This window comes from Microtus ochrogaster, linkage group LG2, assembly GCF_000317375.1.
Source record: "Microtus ochrogaster isolate Prairie Vole_2 linkage group LG2, MicOch1.0, whole genome shotgun sequence".
NCBI classification, from domain to species: domain Eukaryota; kingdom Metazoa; phylum Chordata; class Mammalia; order Rodentia; family Cricetidae; genus Microtus; species Microtus ochrogaster.
The window spans coordinates 48,750,182-48,770,842 of record NC_022028.1 but is presented as its reverse complement, the minus strand read 5'-3'; the positions used below and the strand labels follow the sequence as shown (position 1 = coordinate 48,770,842).

The 20,661-nt window shown below is 46.8% G+C and overlaps 1 protein-coding gene across 3 annotated transcripts; it reads right to left on the bottom strand.

Annotated features, from left to right (window-relative positions):
• Positions 1–4,914: 4,914 nt before the first annotated feature.
• Positions 4,915–15,982, bottom strand: U2af1 (U2 small nuclear RNA auxiliary factor 1). Of its 3 annotated transcripts, none has more exons than XM_005360294.2 (8): positions 15,886–15,982; positions 12,646–12,733; positions 9,514–9,580; positions 6,759–6,808; positions 6,579–6,677; positions 6,126–6,259; positions 5,955–6,047; positions 4,915–5,203 (listed from the first exon to the last, which is right to left on the bottom strand). In XM_005360294.2, exons 1-8 carry the CDS (start codon positions 15,927–15,929, stop codon positions 5,059–5,061), a joined length of 720 nt encoding a protein of 239 aa, XP_005360351.1. In that variant the 5' UTR covers positions 15,930–15,982; the 3' UTR covers positions 4,915–5,058. The 3 variants fall into 3 exon arrangements, with proteins under 3 accessions (XP_005360351.1, XP_005360352.1, XP_026641555.1); XM_005360295.2 differs by lacking the exon at positions 9,514–9,580 and adding an exon at positions 10,348–10,414 and having other exon boundaries at positions 15,886–15,975; XM_026785754.1 differs by lacking the exons at positions 9,514–9,580; positions 15,886–15,982 and having other exon boundaries at positions 12,646–12,720.
• Between the last annotated feature and the right edge of the window lie 4,679 nt (positions 15,983–20,661).

Genomic DNA, 20,661 nt, shown 5'->3' with positions numbered 1-20,661 from the left:
ACACACTCACAAGTGGCTTTTAGACATAAAGCAAAGAAAACCAGCCTACAATTCACAATCCCCGAAAACCTAGATAACAATGAGGACCCTAAGAGAGACATACATGGATCTAATCTACATGAGAAGTAGAAAAAGACATCTCCTGAGTAAATTGGGAGCATGGGGACCATGGGAGATGGTTGAAGCGGAGGGGAGAGGAAGGAAGGGGAGCAGAGAAAAATGTATAACTTAATAAAAATCAATTTTAAAAAAAGAATCTTAAAATAAATAGGCTGATTTTGACGAGTCTCCTCTGGCTAAGTAGGTGATCTCAGTTTTATTTGTTTGTTTCTATTTATTTTTATTTATTTTGCTTTTCAAAAAAACATTTATTTTGCCTGGCTGTGGTGACGCACGCCTTTAATCCTAGTACTCAGCAGGCGATCTCTGTGGGTTGGAAACCAGCCTGGTCTACAGAGCTAGTTTTAGGATAACCAAGGCTGCACAGAGAAACCCTGTCTTGGAAAAAGAATAATATACATTTAAATTTGTGTGTGTGTGTGTGTGTGCTTGGGCGCTTCTGTGCATCTTGTGTGGGCAGTGCTCACAGGAACCAGAAGAGGATGTCATATCCCCTGCACCTGAAGTTACAGATTGCTGGGAGCCACCATGTTCGTGCTGGGAATCGAAACCTTAACTCTTGAACCATCTCTCCACCCCTGTCTTTTGCTTCTTGAGACACGGTGGCTGACAAGCTCCAACTTCCGTTCTTTCTGCCTCCCTAGAGTTGGAATTGATGATCTGGGCCACCAAGCACATCTGAAGATATCATTTGATCAAAGGAACCACATCTTGTCTTCTGGGCTGGAAACTGCGAGTGCCTGGGGCAAGAGCAAAGTGAGTCTGAGAACTGGGTGCCAGAGGGAAAGGAGGCTGGAGGGGAGGGGAGGGGTGGAGCCTGTGGCTAGAGATCTGGCGATCAGCATGGGAGAGTGGGCTTTTTGTTAGGGGGGTTAAGTATGCTGAGGTTTTTTTGTTTGTTTGGCTCCCGGTATAACTTATTCCATCATACTAAAGGCAAGGACACTAACAGGAATTTCCAGGAACCCATCTCCTGAGTTCCTGAGTGTTGGCCCATATTTAGAAATTCAGGTCTTGGAGTTGGAGAGATGGCTCAGCGGTTAAGAGCACTGGATTCATTGCCGGCACCCACACGGCAGCTCATGATCTGATGCCCTCTTCTGGTCTCATACATGCAGACAAAGCACCTGTATACATGTAAAAATAAATTAAGAAAGAAAGGAAGGAAAACAAACCGGGCGGTGGTGGCGCATACCTTTAATCCCAGCATTTGGGAGGAAGAGGCAGGGGGATCCATGAGTTCGAGACTACAGAGTTCTGGGACAGGCTCCAAAGCTACACAGAGAAACCGTCTCAAAAGAAAAACAAGAGGGGGAGAGAGAGAGAGAGGGAGAGAGGGAGAGAGAGAGAGAGAGAGAGAGAGAGAGAGAGAGAGAGAGAGAGAGAGAGAAGAGAGAGAGATCAAAGAATCAATCCAGGTCTTAGGGGATGTGATTTGATTACATCCATGCTAGTGGCTTAAATCCACGATGATAGGTGTCCTTACAAGAAGATGAGAATTTGGATGGAGAACAGCCCTGGGATGATGTAGACATGCATTGAAATTACAGTGGACAAGACTCAAGCAGCCAGGACTGCTTGCCTCTGGCTGGCTGCCTACTCAAACAGAGTGAAAGAGGCCAGAAGTCCCTCCCCCAGTTTCCAACAGCCCCCGCACGTGTGTGTGTGTGTGTGTGTGTGTGTGTGTGTGTGTGTGTGTGTGTGTGTGTGCGTGTTTGCATTTCTTTCCCATGCAAGTGGGGGACAAAAACGTGTTTAAGTTTTAAATCAACTTTTTGATAGTTTGTGTAGTATCTCGTTTTGTTTAAAATTGACAGTCGTGACCTAATTTCAGACTGCCAGGGGTGGGAAGGAGTAGGGAAAAGTAAAGAAGTTCTAAGAGCCTTTCATGTGGACTTTCCCATTGTGCCCCGCACCCCACCCCCTCTCTCCTTTATACACACACATTCTATCTCTCACACACTCCCACAGTCACTCACATTCTCTCACACTCACACACTCATACACACACGCATGCACACACACACACTTGTGCCATCTGAGCTGTTGAAGCAAGCTGTAGGCAGGCGAGACACTGTCCTAGTTGCTGTGGACAGTAGTTGTCCCTGTTGCTGTGAAATCACCATGATCAAAGCAACTTGTGGAAGAGGGGGTGTATACGGTTTACAGATTATACTTCGTCTCTGATGGAAGTCAGGGCAGGAAGTCAAGGCAGAAACCTAGATGCAGGATGGATGCAGAGGGGAGTGATGCTCACTGATGTGTTCAGCCTGCTTTCTCATAGCACCGAGGACCACCTGCCCAGGGGTAGCATCACTCACAATAGGCTAGCCCTTCCCACATCTGCCATTAATCAAGAAAATCCCCCACAGGCCTACGTAAAGGCCAGTTTGATGGAGGCGTTTTCTCATTTGGGGATTCTTCTTCTCAGATGACTCTAGATTGTGTCACATTGAAAAAAAATAAACTAGCCAGCACAATCACCTTTTCCCTTCAATACTTGATGACTTCCTAAAAACAGGACTGCTTCCTATACCCACAATGCACCTGTCAAAAACAGAAACTTGCTGCTCGATGGTGGTGCCACCTTTAATCCCAGCACTTGGGAGGCAGAGGCAGGTGGATCTCTGTGAGTTCGAGGCCAGCTGGGTCTACAGAGCTAGTTCCAGGACAGCCAGGGCCACACAGACAATCCTGTCTCTAAAACAACACCCCACCCAAAACAGCCAGGAACCTAAAGTCACGAACTGTACTCCAGCTGCTTGCCATTACTCAGAGTTTGCCAGTGGCCCCAAGATTGTCCTCTGCCAAGTCCCTGGGTTTGTGCCCTCCTTTTTATCTGGAGCGGTTCCAAGGTTACCCTGTATTTGAACAGGGGCATTTCTGAAGGGCCCAGGACGGCATTTTTGCAGCATATCCATTGATTTGAATTTGTGTGTTCTTTCCTCCTCTTGGCCAGACCCAGGGAATGACACACTTTTGACTGAAGGCCATGAAAGGAATATTGAGTTTATGTCCCCACTTTGGTCAGGGATTATATTGTCTTCTTGCTGATGCTAACTTTTCGTTTTGTTTGTGACAAGATTTCATGTAGTCCAGACTGACCTCAAATACACCATTGCTATGTAGCCAATGGTGACTTTGAACTTCGGGTTCTGTCTCCACCTTCTCCGGAGTTCTAGGATGACAGTTTATGCGGTGCCACAGGCCTCATGAACCCTTAGCCAGCATGCTGTCTCCTGGGCTTCATCTCCAGCCCTGGTAATAACTCTGAGAGCATGGCTGGGGTAACTTGCTGGGGAGACTTAGTAACCATGGGGATGCTTTGGTCTCTCGCACTCTAATATCTACATTGAACCAATTTTTATCGACAAGTGTCACCAAATGACATTTTAACCACATCATTCTTTTTGCATTAATCATTGGCCCTTACCGGGTAAGGGTGTTTCTCCCTCCCCTCAGGGATCACTGATTGTGTATTTTGTTTGTGGTTTTTGTTTTAGACAGGGTTTCTCTGTGTAGTCCTGGCTGTTCTGGATCTCACTATGTAGACCAGGCTGGCTTCAAACTTAGCCCTTTGCTTGGCTATATTTTGTGGATTATTATTTTTTTTTTGAGATCTCATGAAGCCTAACTACCTCTGGGTAACTGGAATTACCTGTGCCTCACCTGGTTTATTCATTTGTATCTCAGTGAATCCATTGATCCTTTTTTAAAAAAAAAATATTTATTTATTTATTATGTACACAACATTCTGTGTGTATGCTGCAGGCCAGAAGAGGGCACCAGATCCCATTACAGATGGTTGTGAGCCACCATGTGGTTGCTGGGAATTGAACTCAGGACAATGCTCTTAACCTCTGAGCCATCTCTCAAGCCCCCCCCCCCCCTTTTTAATCAAGCAGCTTTTTTTTTGTTTTGGAGACAGGGTTTCTCTGTAGCTTTGGAGCCTGTCCTGGAACTAGCTCTTGTAGACCAGGCTGGCCTTGAACTCACAAAGATCCGCCTGCCTCTGCCTCTTGAGTGCCGGGATTAAAGGCCAGATGCAGCGTGTGGCGCAGATCTAGCCTTGGGACTCATGGCAGGAAGCTTGCAGACCATCCAGCCTGGAGTGCAGAGAAACAAGGAGACCCCGATTCAGCAAGGCGGGCCAGAAAAGACTCTGCTTCAGAAAGGTGGAACCAACTCCTGAAAGTTGTCCTTGAACCTCCACGTGTGCCATAGTATGTACACCCACCACAGGTGGTGTGGGCCCATGGTCTGTATTCTGCCAATTATATTTAAAGCTTGAAGAACAACTCCTGGTCATGAGGACACCAGAGCAGCTTTCCCAACAAAGAAGCTACCTTTGCCTGCTGTGATTCTATGCTCTCAGACTTGTTTATAACCAGTGATATGAACCTCCCTCAAGGACATGGGACTAGTACTTTTAGAAAAGAAACTGCAGGGGCTGGAGAGATGGCTCAGCAACTGAAAGCACTGGCTGCTCTTCTTGGACTGGGGTTCAACTCCCAGCACCCAAATGACAGTTCACAATTTCACACAAAAATAAATTTAAATAAATCATTTAAAAAGAAATTGCAGGAGGCTGGAGAGATGGCTCAGTGGTTAAGAGCATTGCCTGCTCTTCCAAAGGTCCTGAGTTCAATTCCCGGCAACCACATGGTGGCTCACAACCACCTGTAATGAGGTCTGGTGCCCTCTTCTGGCCTGTAGAAAGAATATTGTATACATAATAAATAAATATTTTTTTTTAAAAATTGCAGACAGAGACTTTACAAGAAGTCATACCAATACTGTATAATCACTACAAATTTTATTCAGAAACCCATCTTTGTTTTTTTTGTTGTTTTTTTTTAAAAAAAAAATCCCATTATGAACTGGCTTCTCAACCAACTACAACACTGTCTAGCAGACACACGGTAAAAACAGCTCGGCTCAGAATCGCCCAGATCTCTCACGATCTCTTGACCGCCTTCTGTCACGCTCTCGTCCTCCACCACCTCCACCTCCTCCGCCGCCACCGCGCCCACGGTCTCTGGATCGAGACCGCCGTTCTCGGGATCTGGACCTGGATCTATGCCTGGATCAAGGACAAGAAAATGGCATCAAAGCATAGCACTGACAGCCCTACCTGCAAAGTGATGAACTGAGAGATGAAGCCAGTAGCTTCCAAGCCTCAAGTGTGGGACACACCCCAATTAGATACTATATTTAGGAAGGATGCATCCCCAAACTAAATGTGTGTGCTATGTTCAGTATCCTGTAACTTAGAAAACCAACTGAAATGCTGTGGGAAAGAGACACAGAACAGACGCAAGCTGCGCAGTGATGCCTGGAAGCACACCCAGAAGACACCCACACTGACTTGCTGTGCACACACAACCCTTCCTTCTCCAACCTGACCCACTCCTTAGGAATGGCTAGGCAGAGTCCATTAGGTTGATTTTTAGAGAAAAAGAGTCGCTTCTTGCTGACAATCAAAGCAATCTCAATTTCTACTTCCTGAACTATGTGTAACAGGAGAGGGAGAGAACTATCTAGAATCAGTGACCTTGACTCATCCTGACCCCTTCTTTGTGACACAGGGCCAGGAACAAGAGTACAGTGCCCACCTGTCAGCAATACAGCAAGATGGACCAATATATGCAAAACCAGACAACCTGCACCATCAGAAATCCCTGCAGACACGTGCAGCTCTGGAACACAAGTGCCTCCCCTATACAGCAGGGGGCGAGCTTCTCCCAACCATTTTGTATTTGCACCAGTCCCAGGCCTGGTTTTTCTTTGGCAATGGGGAGCCTCCCACTTCACCATGCACCCAGAGGACTCACTTCTTGCGCCGGCGTCCATACAGCTCCCGTCGTAGCTCTCTTGAGATCGGCTTCAGATGCATGAAGTTGCAAAAGCCTCCTCTTGTGCACTCTCTGTGGGTCAGATCCAGACATGTTAGGCTGTGCCCACGCTGACTAAGCTCCACTCACCAGAGTTGTACTTATGCTTACCCCATTTCATACTGGCGGCAGCAGGCTTCCCTGAAGTCGGTCACTGGAGACAGCTCTGCATGGATTGGCTGCCCATTAAACCAGCGGTTATTCAAGTCGATCACAGCTTTCTCTGCATCCTCCTCACGTCGAAACTGAAAAGCAAAAAAAGGGCTTTGCCACTCTACTCCTGTGTTGCTAATGTTTAATTCTCTACCCCACTATTGTTACACACTCACTGAGCAAAACACTCATGGGCTGATGCAGTAAAACTTTGCCAATCCTCCTCATGATAGCCCCCATGACAGCCTAAGATTGCACCAAGTGCTGCCTACCTTTTCAAACCCAACCCATAAAGAGCAAATATCAGATTGTTCCCATAGGGAGTCAGTTCAGAAAAAGACACAAAGTACACAGACTAAGCCATGCCAGCCCAAGCAGCTTCAACTCTAGACATCACCCACTGGTCTGTACCTTGACATACACGTTCCCCACCAGGTGGTCTCCTAGGTTGTCACAGACATTCATCTCCTCAACCTCTCCATACTTTTCTTCCATCTCGGTGAAGACTTCCTGAGGGGGACATGGGTTGAGGAGCACTGTGCACAGCCCCGTCTCTCGTGGCTGCCCTCCCACCTGTGCCCAAGTGCTTACCTCGAAGAACTCATCATAGTGCTCCTGCATCTCCACGTCGCTCACAGCACCTGCAGTAAAAGACAGCCAGCTGGTGAGAGCCCTGTGGCCTTGCTGTCCTCAAGCTCAACTGCTACAGTGACTGTCTAGAGGACGCCAGGCCAGAGAGCTGCATGCTACAGGAGCACCGAACTGCTTGTGATATGGAGTTGTTGAGATCTTAAAATGCCCACCATAGCCTCAGTCCTGGCTACCAAAACCACAGCCAGCTTTAGTAGGTGCCAAAGGGTCACACAAAGTCCAAGGAAAAAGGTGACTCTTGGATTCAGACCTTTTAAAATAAAAATGCTTTCCTTAAGACTGGAGGCCAGATAAACACACTGATTTCCCCTTTATTAGGTGAAAATGACAGCTGAAACCAGGTGAGTGAGCAAGAGCTCATGTGCCTTTACACACTGCAACCACTGAATACCACACACTTCTTTCTGATGTGACTGAAACCCAAGCCACCAGCTTTCAGCATTTTGGATGTCTCTCTATACACAGACCTTGTTGAAGGTGTTCCCCACCTCTGCGCCAAGTTTACCCTCCATAAGCCATGCAGTAAGTGAAGTCATGGCTGGTCACGAGCACTTGTGCCCAGTCGGTCTAACCCAACCATCATTCCCTCAACCTCACAGAATTGGATGTCAATAAAGTCATGTTCCAAACACTTGAGCGAGGAGGTGGAAAGGGTCTGGCAGGATTTGGGGGCTGAGATGTCCAGCTTGGGTCATCAATAAACACCTTCTGTGAGCCATATTCCTGGACGAGCTTACAGGTAACTTGCCTCTTCTGGCACCACACCGAGGGCACCTGGCTCTGGTGTCTGAAACTAAGGCCTAGCCTAGGCTCTGGTTCTGACAACTTCAGCTCTCTTTCTAACCCATCTGGGGTTGTTTTAGTTATTTTGAATTTCGAGGAAATGATTTGGCCTGAAAACCCAAATTTTATTGAAATGTGATAGGAGCCTACCCCATATATGGTACCTGACCAAGCCTTCAGGGATGCCCTGTCCTGCCTGAAAAGGAACAGGTCACAGGCAACAGCAAATGGCCGAGAAGCCTGCTCCATAGGCAGATGACAGCAGCTAATATCAAGGTGTTCTGGATCAGGAAATCCGGAAAGGAAAACACCCCCAATTTGGTGATGGTTTAAAACTGACGACTACTTTACTCTGTTTCATTTCCCATCAGTCGCAACGACCCCAAAAGCCCAAGACTAGCACACCAAGACAACTGATCACACAGAACAGCAGCGGGCTCCATATATTTTAAATACTACAACTTAGAAAATTACTTTTCTTAAAGAAATACTATTCTTAAAACTGAGATTTATATTCAACTTTAATCTGTGTACCTGAAACATATTTTTCTACAAATGTCAAGATGGTAATCTGCTCTAAAATGAAGCGTTAGTTTCATTTACTTTCCACAACCTGGACTCCAGGACTGGAAGATTTAATAAGAGCTGAAAATTCAGTTTACAATATACCCCAGACATACTGTACATTGCAAATAGAGACAGAAAACAAAACATCCTGTCATTAAGCAGAGTCCCCAATTGAACCAGCAGGCAAAGAACAATCACTGTTACCAACCACGGTTTCCATTTGCTATACCCCAGGGCAGGGATGAGAACAAATGTTACTTAATAAAGCCACACATAAACACCTCCCTCCTCCTATGCAGACCTTCCTTCTAAAATAAAATGAGACCACGTATTTAAACCAAGGATTGCCAGGTGAATGCTGTCTCAATGTAGAGAGTGCTCTATTGTCAGGTCAGGGTTGGCCATCACAAACACCCAGCACCTTAGCAGGGAAAACACGAAAAGCCCGACTCACAGACACGTGCACCAGAGGCCTCCCAGCCTGGCCAGTTCCAGCAGGTGATGGCCTGGGACCATTTATTACCCAGGGGTAAGCCAACCAACAGATGGAGCTTGCAGTCAGGTGTGCTGGATTTAGCTGTGGCCATCCAAGGGGAGTCTACCTTGGGTTTGGATACGACTGCATCCCAGTGTTCCACTGGAGAACAGTTATAACTTAATACAGTAATTCGCAGCACACAAATCTGCAATGTTGACTGGTACCAGTTTAAGCTGTTGCCCCATGAAGTACCCTTCATTACCAAATGTAGCACACTACCTCCTGAGGCTGGAGGTGCTACCTATACAAAGTGCGTGGTTGGACCCTGAGCATCTTTTCAGGGAGTGCTCATCTGGTCAGCACGCCTGCGGGGGGTGCAGCGGGAATATTTGGGTCAGTGTGAGCTGCAGACCCTCACCTGGGAAACACTCAGAACAAGGCCCTCATGTAAGAACATGACCTCTGACGTGCAGAGTTTATGGAAACGAGGCTATTAAAAGAGATAAAAATCTGAACATTTCTAAGCAATTTGCACTCAAGTTCCAGAAAGTGAGAGCCATTCAGATGCCACTGCTCTTCACAGGGAAGAGCAGACCTCGAACTCAATCCCAGTGCATCCCAGGGTGACGGTCCAAATGCGGAGGGAGCAAAGAGCAGCAAGTCCCAACTACTTCAAGGGTGCCCTTGCCAGTCCTGTCATCCTCTAAGGAACAGGAGGTCAGCTCTCCAGAAGGTCAGTGGGGACAATAGCTCCTGTCACTTCTAGGAAGGCAGTTGTTGACACTAGCACAGCAGACCGGGTGAAGTGGACACTGAGCTCTGACACGCAAGCCCAGGGGACCAGGGAAGGAACTTGTATGAACTTACAGCGCAAACCGTCAGCAGACTGGGAAGAGTTTTGAGGGTTACGGTAAATGTTCAAGAGGGCAATGGTCTGAAATACAAAACGCAACAACTTTATATTATGGAAATTAAATGTACACACTTAACCGGTTGCCTGTGATGATCGCTTCAGTTGAGTCGGCGCTGAAAAGAGAGCAGGTTATTTCTCTAGAGCAGAGGTGTCCCCTTAGTTGGTGGCTGTCTTGAACTACACTAACACTGCAGTGCTGGGAGATCTCATGAGATGCTAATATCGCACTTCTGCCCACAGCGAACTCTCCACTGCCAAGTGCCAGCCAAGCAAGGATAGCACCGGCTCTTAGCTGACAGAGACTAAGAGGAAAAGTGCTCGCACCTGCGACGAACCAAGCGCTGTACCAGAAAAATACAATAATCTCATGTCATGAAATCTCCACTTCCTGGAGGAAAAATTATGATGATGAAATAAAACCCACACTTACTGGGCAACTTACCTTAATATTCCTACATTTTAACTTTACAGAAAGAACTTAAGGAAGGCCAGGGTTCAGTCACTGTAAAGCCGCAATCGGCTACCCGGGTTAAAACCCGCTTCCTGTGGGCGGACACTCTCGTGACAAATGTTAGTCGACAGGAGAGGCCGGCCAGTGACTTTCCCTAGAAGCGCCTCCTGAGCGCGGCCCCTGTCAAGTTCTGGCTGTGCGCCTTGCGGTTCCAGCACCGTGTCCTGTTTGCAACAGCTCTATGTCAGCAGCTCAGAGCCAGCGTTATGTCTCAATTAAGAGTGGGCTCTTGAACACCATTGTTTTTAAAAAAAATTTCTCCAACTGTGGGACTTACAGTGTGAGCCGTCAGCCGTCTGTGCACTGTTTTGGGGATTACGATAGATGTTTTGAATCAAGATGGTCTGCGGGGAAAAAAAAATAAAAAGGGGAATTCTACTGGCTGCTGTGCATATATCAGACAATTGCAAAGAGACAGTTTGTTTGCAAACGGTTAACGTTTGTTTGCTGTTTTTCTCACAAGTCAGACACTTGTGTCTTGTGCCAAGAACACCAAAACCATCATATTATGAAAACAGAGTTTGAGCAGTGACTTGGGTCGTCAGCCAGCAACCAAGAAGGAACTGTATCTGTTGTTTTGAGTGGTCCCCGTTACCAATGATAAAGTGCTCTAATACAAGATAAGAGTACACTAACACTTTCTTGTACTTCAAGCCAGCACACACGAACATATTGAAAAGTCACATAATAATCATATTCCCCACACAGAATCTCTCTTAAACAAAAGCATACTTCAACTGTATGCAGTACTCAGGCTCTGGTCTCTTAGCAAAACAGCCACGCCAGTTGTCTTGGATACCTGACTCTTATTTACACTTTCTTGGTGGGTCTCTGTTTACATAATACAATAGTTAAAACATTTGCTCTTTTGCGATCCTTCTTTTAAGGAAAAAATCCTTTTAGCCCTTGTGCTTTAAACTGGATCAGGCAGACTTGAAACCTTACACTGTACCGTTCTTCTTAAAATCAAGTTGTCTGAAAAAACAAACCATGTTTAAGTTAGTAAGCTAATATAGTACATCAATCTCAAGTCCACATGACTACGAGCTTACAAAGAAACCCACCCTGAATCACACTACAATTATGCTAGCCAAGAGACTGTGTGACTAGAGCACAGCCTCTCAACAATGTGCTAGAAAGAAAGCAGTTCTTCTGCCTGTGCTCAAAGGGTGTAGGGCGAGGAATAGTGTTTGGGACACGTTTGCTGCTGGAACCCACCTGGGAGGAAGGCTGAACACCAGACCACACACCCTGAGCCACTGAGCTAAAACAATTCTCTACCACCCTGGTCCCTGCAGGTCTCCCCACTACTGAGGCATACAAAGGCTGTCCCCTGTAGGAAAGCAATGCAAAGACAAGCTACAGTGACCTCTGACTTGTCAACCAAACCCAAAGGAGGTGATTACTGTAATGCTGAGCTCATTACACTGTATGGGGCTCCATCCTCCCTGCTTTGTTCTAGGACAGTGCTCAGGCAACTGTGGGACAGTAAAGGCCCAGAGGGCTGAGAACAGTCTCTCTGCCTACCACTTCACATGCTTCATAAACATAATAAAGGCATGCACATTTAGCAGCCAATAACCATTGGTCAGGTGGGAAGAGTTTGTTACTAGTCAAATACCACACTCATAACACAGTTTAAAGGAGGTACTTTTGATAGTATAAAAATTCACAAAAAAGGGTCACTTTGAGGGTCATTAGTGCCTTCTATACTAACCATAGTGATAACTGGGGAGTTAAACTATTGAACCCTCCCCTCTAAAAACATATAATGCTGTGGTTTTCCTGGGGACTTATGTTCTAAGCCAAGATCCATTTCTTCTATCTCCTAGTATTAACTGGTCTATTTCTTAAACTCCCACAACAACAACAAAACCCCCCAAAACAGTTATGTAAGAAGGGCAAAGTATGTGAAAGAAAAATGTGTGCTCAAGAAAAGACACATCCAAGGCTTAGAGGGCTGCTGCAAGTAGACCTGGGCTGGAGAATGAACTCCACAGCCCAATCACACAGATGCAGCAAGACCTTCCAATCTCTGCCCTCTTAATTCATTAGCCAGTCTCTGCTGAGACCAGATTGCCTTCCCTGCAACTCCCTGCCCCACCAAATCAAATGTGGGACTAGGCTAACCTAGACAGACCTAAGTCTTAGATGACAAGCACCTCTCAGTGAGCCAACCAGACCTGCTTGGGGCAATTTATACTCATCTTTATCATTACAATTCTAAGATCATGATGCCTGCAGAAACTGTGTCAAAGTGTGGACCTTTCTGAGGATCTAGAGCAGGCTGGGTCCGCAGACAAACACCCATGCCTCACACTCGCCCAGTGGCTCATCACTACTACATCATCTGAAGGGAGAGCAGGGCAGTGAACCCTTTAAGGAGCTCCTCTAAACGTAAGAACAGGACTTCCTACTGAGGTGTGGTGGGTCCATCACCCTCTGTTACAAATACGAAAGAAAACTGGAGGGAAAAAGGACTTACTAAGTGTGTGGAAACATTAATCAACATTGAAAGCACAAGAACTTTTGATAATTTATGTGGGGGAAAAAAAAAGCCGAACAACACACAAACCTGGCTAAAGGTCGGTTTATTGTGCAACCGAGAACATCTGTCTCCATGACGACATGCTCCGATTTTGAAATAAAATGAACAGTTGACTCTGTAAGGGAATAAGAATAAGAACTGATTATTTTGGGGAAGAAATGGTGAAAATACCATTAACAGGATCTTATTTCCCAGCTACTTTTCTTCCAATCACGGAAGTCTGGCAGCTGGCTGGCTGCTTCCTCTTACAGGTAGTACGTTAGAGGCTGTAATCATCTCCCTACAGAATGCTAACCTGCTCCATTACTCTAAGCCCCTCTACTTTTAATATCTTTTTTTTTTTTTTTTTTTTTTTTTTTTTGAAGATCGCCCCACTCTCTGGTCCTGGATGTCATCTACAGAATAAGGACAATATCGATTAGGGACTGTTTCAAGAATGGATATGTATTCTTATTCACAGGCTTAATTAAGTGCTGTCATCTAAAGAAAACAGAAAACAAAATCCAGGTTTTCTCCAAATTCATGTTTGGGGAGGCAATTTCTTTGGAGACCTCATTGCAAACATGCTATTTGGAGAGCACATGTCTGCACAAAGTCTCTTTAGCACTGCTTAGATACTCCATGGAAGCACAACCAACCAAAGCCACCAAGGGCTGGGTTCAAGTCTGTGATGTGAACTTTCACTTGATGCAGCTTCCCTATTCGGAATGCTGCCCCATAGAGACTTTTACAAGAGCCACATGCTTAGGTCCTCACCCTGAAGGTCTCAACTTCAGTGAAATTTGGGACCACAAAGACCAGTTATCCTCCTGTTATAACCAGACAGCAACAATACAGAGTCTGAGTTTACCAGAGGACGACTGTGAGGGACCTCCTTACACAACCTAACCTGATTAGACAGTATCTTTTTAGAAAAATCAACTGAGGGGCTGGAAAGATGTCTCAGCAGCTAAGAGTATAGGCTGTTCTTCCAGAGGACTGGGTTCAATTCCTAGCACCCACACGGCAGCTCACAACTGTCTGCAACTCCAGTTCCAAGGGAACTGGCACCCTCACACAGACTACACATAGGTAAAACACCAATTCACATAAAAAAAAAAAAAAAAGCATTGAAAAACAAAAAGGAAAATCAACTGAAAATAAAGACCTTTTAAGGTCGGGGGAGTGGTCTTTAATACCAACACCTGGGAGGCAGAGGCAGGCCACCTCTGAGTTTGAGGCCAGTATGGTCTAGAAATTGAGTTCTAAGATAGCCAGGGCTACAGAGAAGCCCTGACTTGGAGTGTGTGGGAGAGTACAAGGGTGATCTCTACTAGACAAGTTGAATCTAGAAAAATATATCACAACTAAACACTTAATTAGAAAAGTCCCACATTTTACTTCTTAAAAACAAAAATTAGCCGGGCAGTGGTGGCGCACGTCTTTAATCCCAGCACTCGGGAGGCAGAGGAAGGCAGATCTTTGTGAGTTCGAGGCCAGTCTGGTCTACAAGAGCTAGTTCCAGGATAGGCTCCAAAGCCACAGAGAAACCCTGTCTTGAAAAACTAACCAACCAACCAACCAACCAACCAAACAAAAAACCCAAAAACTAACAGGCACACAAGTCCCTATTACAGACGACTTTCTGCTGAAATAACAGAACCTAGATTAAAAATAAAAAATCTGAATGATACCCCCTCACTACAGACATGAACACAGGGCCAGAACTACTATGGCCCTTCAGGCATTTTGAAAGGACGCCTCTCTCGTGTCAGAACTGGCACACATTTCACTGCATTCCAACCCATCTTCTCGGTGACCTCAGAATTTAGAAATCACACTCGTCACAGTACTTATTTCCTGTGTTATTTATGTATCGAGACAGGGTCTCTATGTAGTTCCAGCCGGCCCGTAACTTGCTGTACAGACCACACTGACCTGAAACTCAGAGATCTGCTTTCCTCTGCCTCTGGAGTGCTCTGGAATTAAAGGCACACACCACCACACCTGGCTTTGAATGTCTATTTTAAAGTACTTTAAAGGTTTTATTTTTAATTATATGTGGCTGGGTGGTTTTAATCCCAGCACTCAGGAGGTAGAGGCCAAAGCAGGCAGATCTGAGTCCAAGGCCAGCCTGGTCTATAGAGTGAGTTCCAGGACTGTCAGACCTAGGAAAAGAAACCGTGTCTCAAAAAGACCAAGAAGTCTATGTGGGGCTGGATGTGTACACCTACTACATGTAGGGGCCTGTAGTAGCCAGACCATGAAGCTCCCCAGATCTGGAGTTACAGGTGGTTGTGAGACATCATGAAACAAATTTGGGAAACCAAACTCCTGGCCTCTGAAAGAGCAATTCCCACTCTGAACCACTGAGTCATCTCTCCGTCCTGATACTCTTGACTCTAGCCTGGACCTGACACCTAATAAAATGCCTCTACAGTGACTGCCGATTTGGGCAGGAGACTTTTAGGTACATTCCCTTTTGCACACACTGCAGACTATCTTGTATAAAGGTGCCTGATTGGACAGCCGGGAAAGGAGAACATTTTCAACAGTGAGATGTGGCACCAAAAACGTTATCTACTAACAAACACAGAGGCTTCCCTGCACAGATATCTGTATAAACCTCGTATGAGATTCAGGAACACCAAGATGGTGACTACCTACGCCGGGCAGGTTACGCCAGACACTTAATCTTTAGGTTTTGAAAATAAGAATTATCCTTCAAAGCGTCTGAAGACGTTTCCTTCGGTCTAAACTTCAGCCAGCACGCTGGAAATAGGTATGCGCCACGGTGGCATACAAATATTAGCGGAATTATTGTGATGTTTTTTCTTCTTCCCCCACGCAAACTTTAACTTAAAAAGAAAAGCCAGCCCGCCAACGCTTCGGCAGGCAGGTTTACTCGGTCGATTCCGCTCCCAACGATTAGTTCCAGAGACTGAGTTCTTGCGAGGACAGTGCCGCCGCACTTCCGACAAGACACTCAAAGCCCAAAGTTGCAAGGAACGCGTTAACTCGCCGCAGAAGCCAGGGCGGCAGTGGGAGCGCGGCGTGGGGCAGAGTCCCGAGTGGAAACCGGCGCGGAGCCTCATGAAGCCCGAGGCCCGGCCCGAGCAGCCCGCCAGGTCCCGCCGCCCCGGCCCACGAGGCAGCGGCGCCCAGACGCGCGAGGCCGCCAGGGCCTCTCGGCCCGCCACGCCTGGGCGCCGCCATCGCTTGCCTCGGCCGGCACCCGCCGGCCCACCACCGCCCCGGCCCAAGCCCCGGTAGGCCTCCCCTACTCACTTGTCTTTCTCGGTGCCGAAGATGGAGGCCAAGTATTCCGCCATTTTCCAGCGGACGCCTCCGACACGGCAGCCGACGCCGCCGACTCTCCCGACGTCCTCGGAAGACGTCACCGGACGCGACGGCTCTCTCCACGCCCGTCGTAGCGGCTCCGTCCAATTGGAAGAGGCGTTGCCTGCGTGGGGGAGGGACGAAGAACTCACGGAAACTCCGCCCCCGGCCCTGGCGCCTGCGCACTCCCTGCCGCCCGGGCGGGTCCCGCGCGCTGCCTGCTACCTGGGCTGTGAATTGCTCCTCCGCGCGTGCTCAGCGCCGCGGTTTCCCGCTCCCGCCGCTGGGACCGCGCCTTCTCCCTTTGCTGACTCTCTTACCCCGGGCGTCGCAGTGGTGCGACTCTAGACAAGGGCCCCCTATCCGGCCTCCTGGACGGATTTAAACCTATAGCATGCCCACAGTCACCAGCTCACCTTCAAGTTACCACATTTCCAGGCAGAGTCTAATCCTGTTATCTCGAGTTGAGACCCAGGCCATGGGATCATCTCTGTTGGATGACTTTGCCTGCTTTCTTTGCCTCCCGTGTGCTGGAATTAAAGGCGTGCACCACCACCGACTGGCTGTAGAGCCTTTTCCACCCGAGGATGAACCGTGGAAGAGGGAAGGCTGCTGGGTTGTGGGAAACTGAGGTTTATACAGGCTCTCACCAATTAACCTGGTTATCGGAACCAGAATGATGACCAAACCTTCAATTTGTTCATCTTCCCACCCGTCCATTCACCCCTCACTAATCCACCCAACTATCTACCCATGTCTCACTTATTAATCCACTTCTCCGTGCCACATCTGTTTATCTCTTACTTGGAGACATTATGAGAACAAATCCTGTGACAGATACTTAAGACACAGGCTGCTGTCATGTTTGTCTTATTGTGCGTGCTTTGTTTTTCTCCACGAGATGATCTTGTATAAGCAGCAGGTTACCTGGCTACTACGTATAGCTACTGATGACCTTGAACTTCTGAGCTTTCTGAACCTTTACTTCTTGAATGTTAGGGTTGCAGGTGGGCACTACCAATCACGTTTATGTGGAGCTAGGGATCAAACCCAGAACCCCGTGTCTGTTAAGCACACTACGAACTATTAAGCATGTTATCAGCCATGCCTTGGCCGGTGTGATGTTTAATCTTCAAGTCAACTTCCCTGTATTGTGGAGAAGAGGCATCTCTGGGGATGTCTGTGAGGACAGGATCAGTCACTTCCATATTCCTCCATGCATTCCCCACAATGATGGACTCTATCCCCTCAACTCCAAGGCAAAACAAACCTGTAAGCTATTTCTTGTCAGGTGCTAGGTTATCGCGACCGTAAGAATAGCTCCTACATCTGGGATGACAGATGCCTGTTTGAAATCCCAGCCACTGGCCCAACTGGCAGTTGTCTGTACGCTCTTACCCATACACCCCACCCCAGGGTTTCTCTGTGTGGTTGCCTGGAACTCACTGTGTAGACCAGGCTGGCCTCGAACTCATAGAGATCCGCCTGCCTCTGCCTCCCGAGTGCTGGGATTAAAGGCGTGCACTGCTACTGCCTGGCTGTACTCTTGTTTCCATTTGTTCATGGGCTCAGCTGCATCTCATGAAACCCAGTTACCGTCCTCAGCGAGTGGTGCTCTATGTTTATTTTATCTGGCACTTCCACTAAACTGAGCCCATAGGGGACAGGGAAAGCATCAGATCCCGTAGAACTGGAGCCACAGATGGTTGTGAATGGCCATATGGGTGCTTTAAATCATACCCAAGCCCTCTCTGGAAGACCAGCCAAGTGCCCTTAACTGCTAGGCCATCTCTCCAGACCCAACTCGTGTGTGCTTTAAAGGTTTTTTAGAATTAATTTTTCTTTTTTTAAATATTTATTTATTTATTATGTATACAGCATTCCTTCCATGTATACTTGCAGGCCAGAAGAGGGCACCAGATCTCATTACAGATGGTTGTGAGCCACCATGTGGTTGCTGGGAATTGAACTCAGGACCTTTGGAAGAGCAGGCAATGCTCTTACCCTCTGAGCCATCTCTCCAGCCCTAGAATTAATTTTTCTAAGATAGTATTTCACTATGTTGTTCAGGCTGGCCTGCAGGTCTGAACCCAAGTGATGCCCCTGCCTCAGCTTTAAGAGTAACTGGGATGTAGGCATGGTCCACTGCACTTGGCTAGTGTGTTTTAATTTTCAAAATTTTTATGACCTTGGGCATAATTGCACAATGAATACATTTTCTTAAAAAGTTAAATGAACCCCATTGCTTACTAGGAGGACTTGCAGAAATGCTGTCTTTTCCAAAAAGCAGCAAACATGAATAAAATTCCTCTCATTTAGGAGGCCAGAAGAAATAGTCAAAGTTTCATAGCAATGATAATAGGCAAGAGCCATTGAAAAACTGGAAAATTTAAGCTGGCTCTGGTGGTCTAAGCCTGGAATCACAGCTACTCTGGAGGCTAAATCAGGAGGTTCAAAAACTCAAGGCCATCTTGGACAACTTAGTGACTCTTATTTCAAATGCAAAAAGTTTTGCAAAGGGCTGGGGAAGCCAGGTGTTAATGTACACATTCAATCCCATGCTCAGGAGGCAGAGACTCCCAAGGGCCAGCCTGGTCTACATGGGGAATTACAGGCCAGACAGGACTATACACAGTGAGATCTTCCAAAAAAGAGGGAGGCATGCTAGGCTTGTAACTCCGTGGTACAAATGGTGGTTTATCATTCCTAAGGCCCAGGTTCAATTCCCAGTTTGTTTGTTTAAGATACAAATAAATGAGCTGGGTGATGGCGCCTGCAGAGCATGCCTTTGATCTCAGCACACAGAGGGAGAGGGAAGCAGATCTCTGTGAATTTGAGGTCAGCATGGTCTACAGAGCTAGGTTCCAGGTCAGTCAGGGCTTTTCAGAGAAACCCTGTCTTGAGATAGAGAGAGAAAAAAGCTACAGATAAATGGAACTTATAAGTGCATATGTGGGAATATCTTTGCCAGTGATGGAGCTGGCAACGGAGATGCCACCATATGCCAGGGAGTGGTGTGTCGGTCATGACAAGCTGCAAAGTAGCAGGAGCGGCTGAACTTTAAAGGTGAGCATGAATATGCAAAAGCGCCGAGATGAAAAGCAACTTGCCCGGATGGAAAGATTCCTACCCGGAAACAGCTGAAAACCACACGGGCAGGTTTTCTGTGAATCTGCTCGTGGAAGATAGTTTGAACAAGTGCCAGGGGCGGAGGAGGCAGCTTGCTGGCTCCGTTTCTGGTTAGGCAGGATGGGCTAAGAGAGGAACAACAGGTGCCGCGGTGAAGCCGGCAGGTTGGAAAAGGCCACAGGTGTGAACATGGGCTTTTTGCCTCTTACATAAAAGAAGCCAGGACATGTTTCCTGCCTGGCTCTTGTGTAAGTGCCATGAATTCCTAACAGAGAAGCTGGCCTGGAAGAAAACGCAGCCTTCGGTGTTCAGCACAGCTGCTCCACACATCCATCCCTTCCTGAATGTCTTTTGAATAGTCATGCTTCTGACATTTACTTTCCCTCCCTTTGTGAAGGGAGTTTTATATCCTTTAAGAAGAGGGAATGATATATAGATGATAGATAGATAGATAGATAGATAGATAGATAGATAGATATTGGCACCGTCTTTGCACGATCAATATCAACACCGCCATTTCACGATTGCAAGTGTTTAGACAATTGGTAGGCCCCAACAGCACTTGCTTTCATAGTCTCTGGGCCAAAAAATTCTTTCTGCTTTTATTATTTGTTTGTTTGTTTGCTTTTGGGACAAGGTTTCTCTGTGTAGTCATGGCTGTCCTGGAACTTGCTCTGTAGAACAGGCCGGCTTTAAACTCAGATATCCATCTGCTCTTGCCTACCAGGTGCTGGGATTAAAGACATGCAGCAGCACCCCCCCCACTCTTCTGTTTTTAAAGACTTTATTATATGTCCCAGATTTCCCTTGAATTTGTTACATAGCTGAGGATGCCCTCGAACTGATCTCCCCACCTCTGCCCGTGTGTTAGGATTGCAGACTTGCACCACTACTCCTGGGCTTCATAGACAATAGGCAAGTGTTCTACCAAATGAACTACGTTTCCAAACCCCAGGGGTGGCAGACTGCCTTCTTCACCTCCAAAATTTATCACCCAAAGACACAGGAACAGAAAACATTGATTTTATTTGTTTGTTTGTTTGTTTTTGGGGACAGGATTTCTCTGTGTAGCAATCCTGGCTGTCCTGACTCTCTTTGTATACCAGGCTGGCTTCGAACTCACTGAGATCTGCCTGCCTCTGCCTCCCAAAGGCATGGCTACCACTGCCAGGTGGAGAAAACATTGAATTTATACACAAAGTACCTCACACATTGACCTTGAATGGTGGAGAACTTGCTAGAATGAGTTAAACGCGGGTGAGAATGAGAAAGGGTGGAAGGGTTGAAAGACAGTGTGGGGGTGGGAGCTCCCACAGATTGTTCAGTATGACCACGTCACCTACTTGTGAAAAGATTCTTAGTGAGCAGGGAGCACTGAATTTTCTATTTTTATTTACTTATTTATTTTTTGAGACAAGGTTTCATTATGCAGCCTTGGCTGGCCTGGAATTCACTATGTAGATCAGGCTGGCCCCAAACTGACGATATATCTGTCCACCTAAGTTCAAAGCTTTCCCAGGAATCAACAACAGAAAAGTTACAGTGTGTGGTTACCTTATAATTAAACAAGTCACTTTGTTACAATTTAGCTAGTAG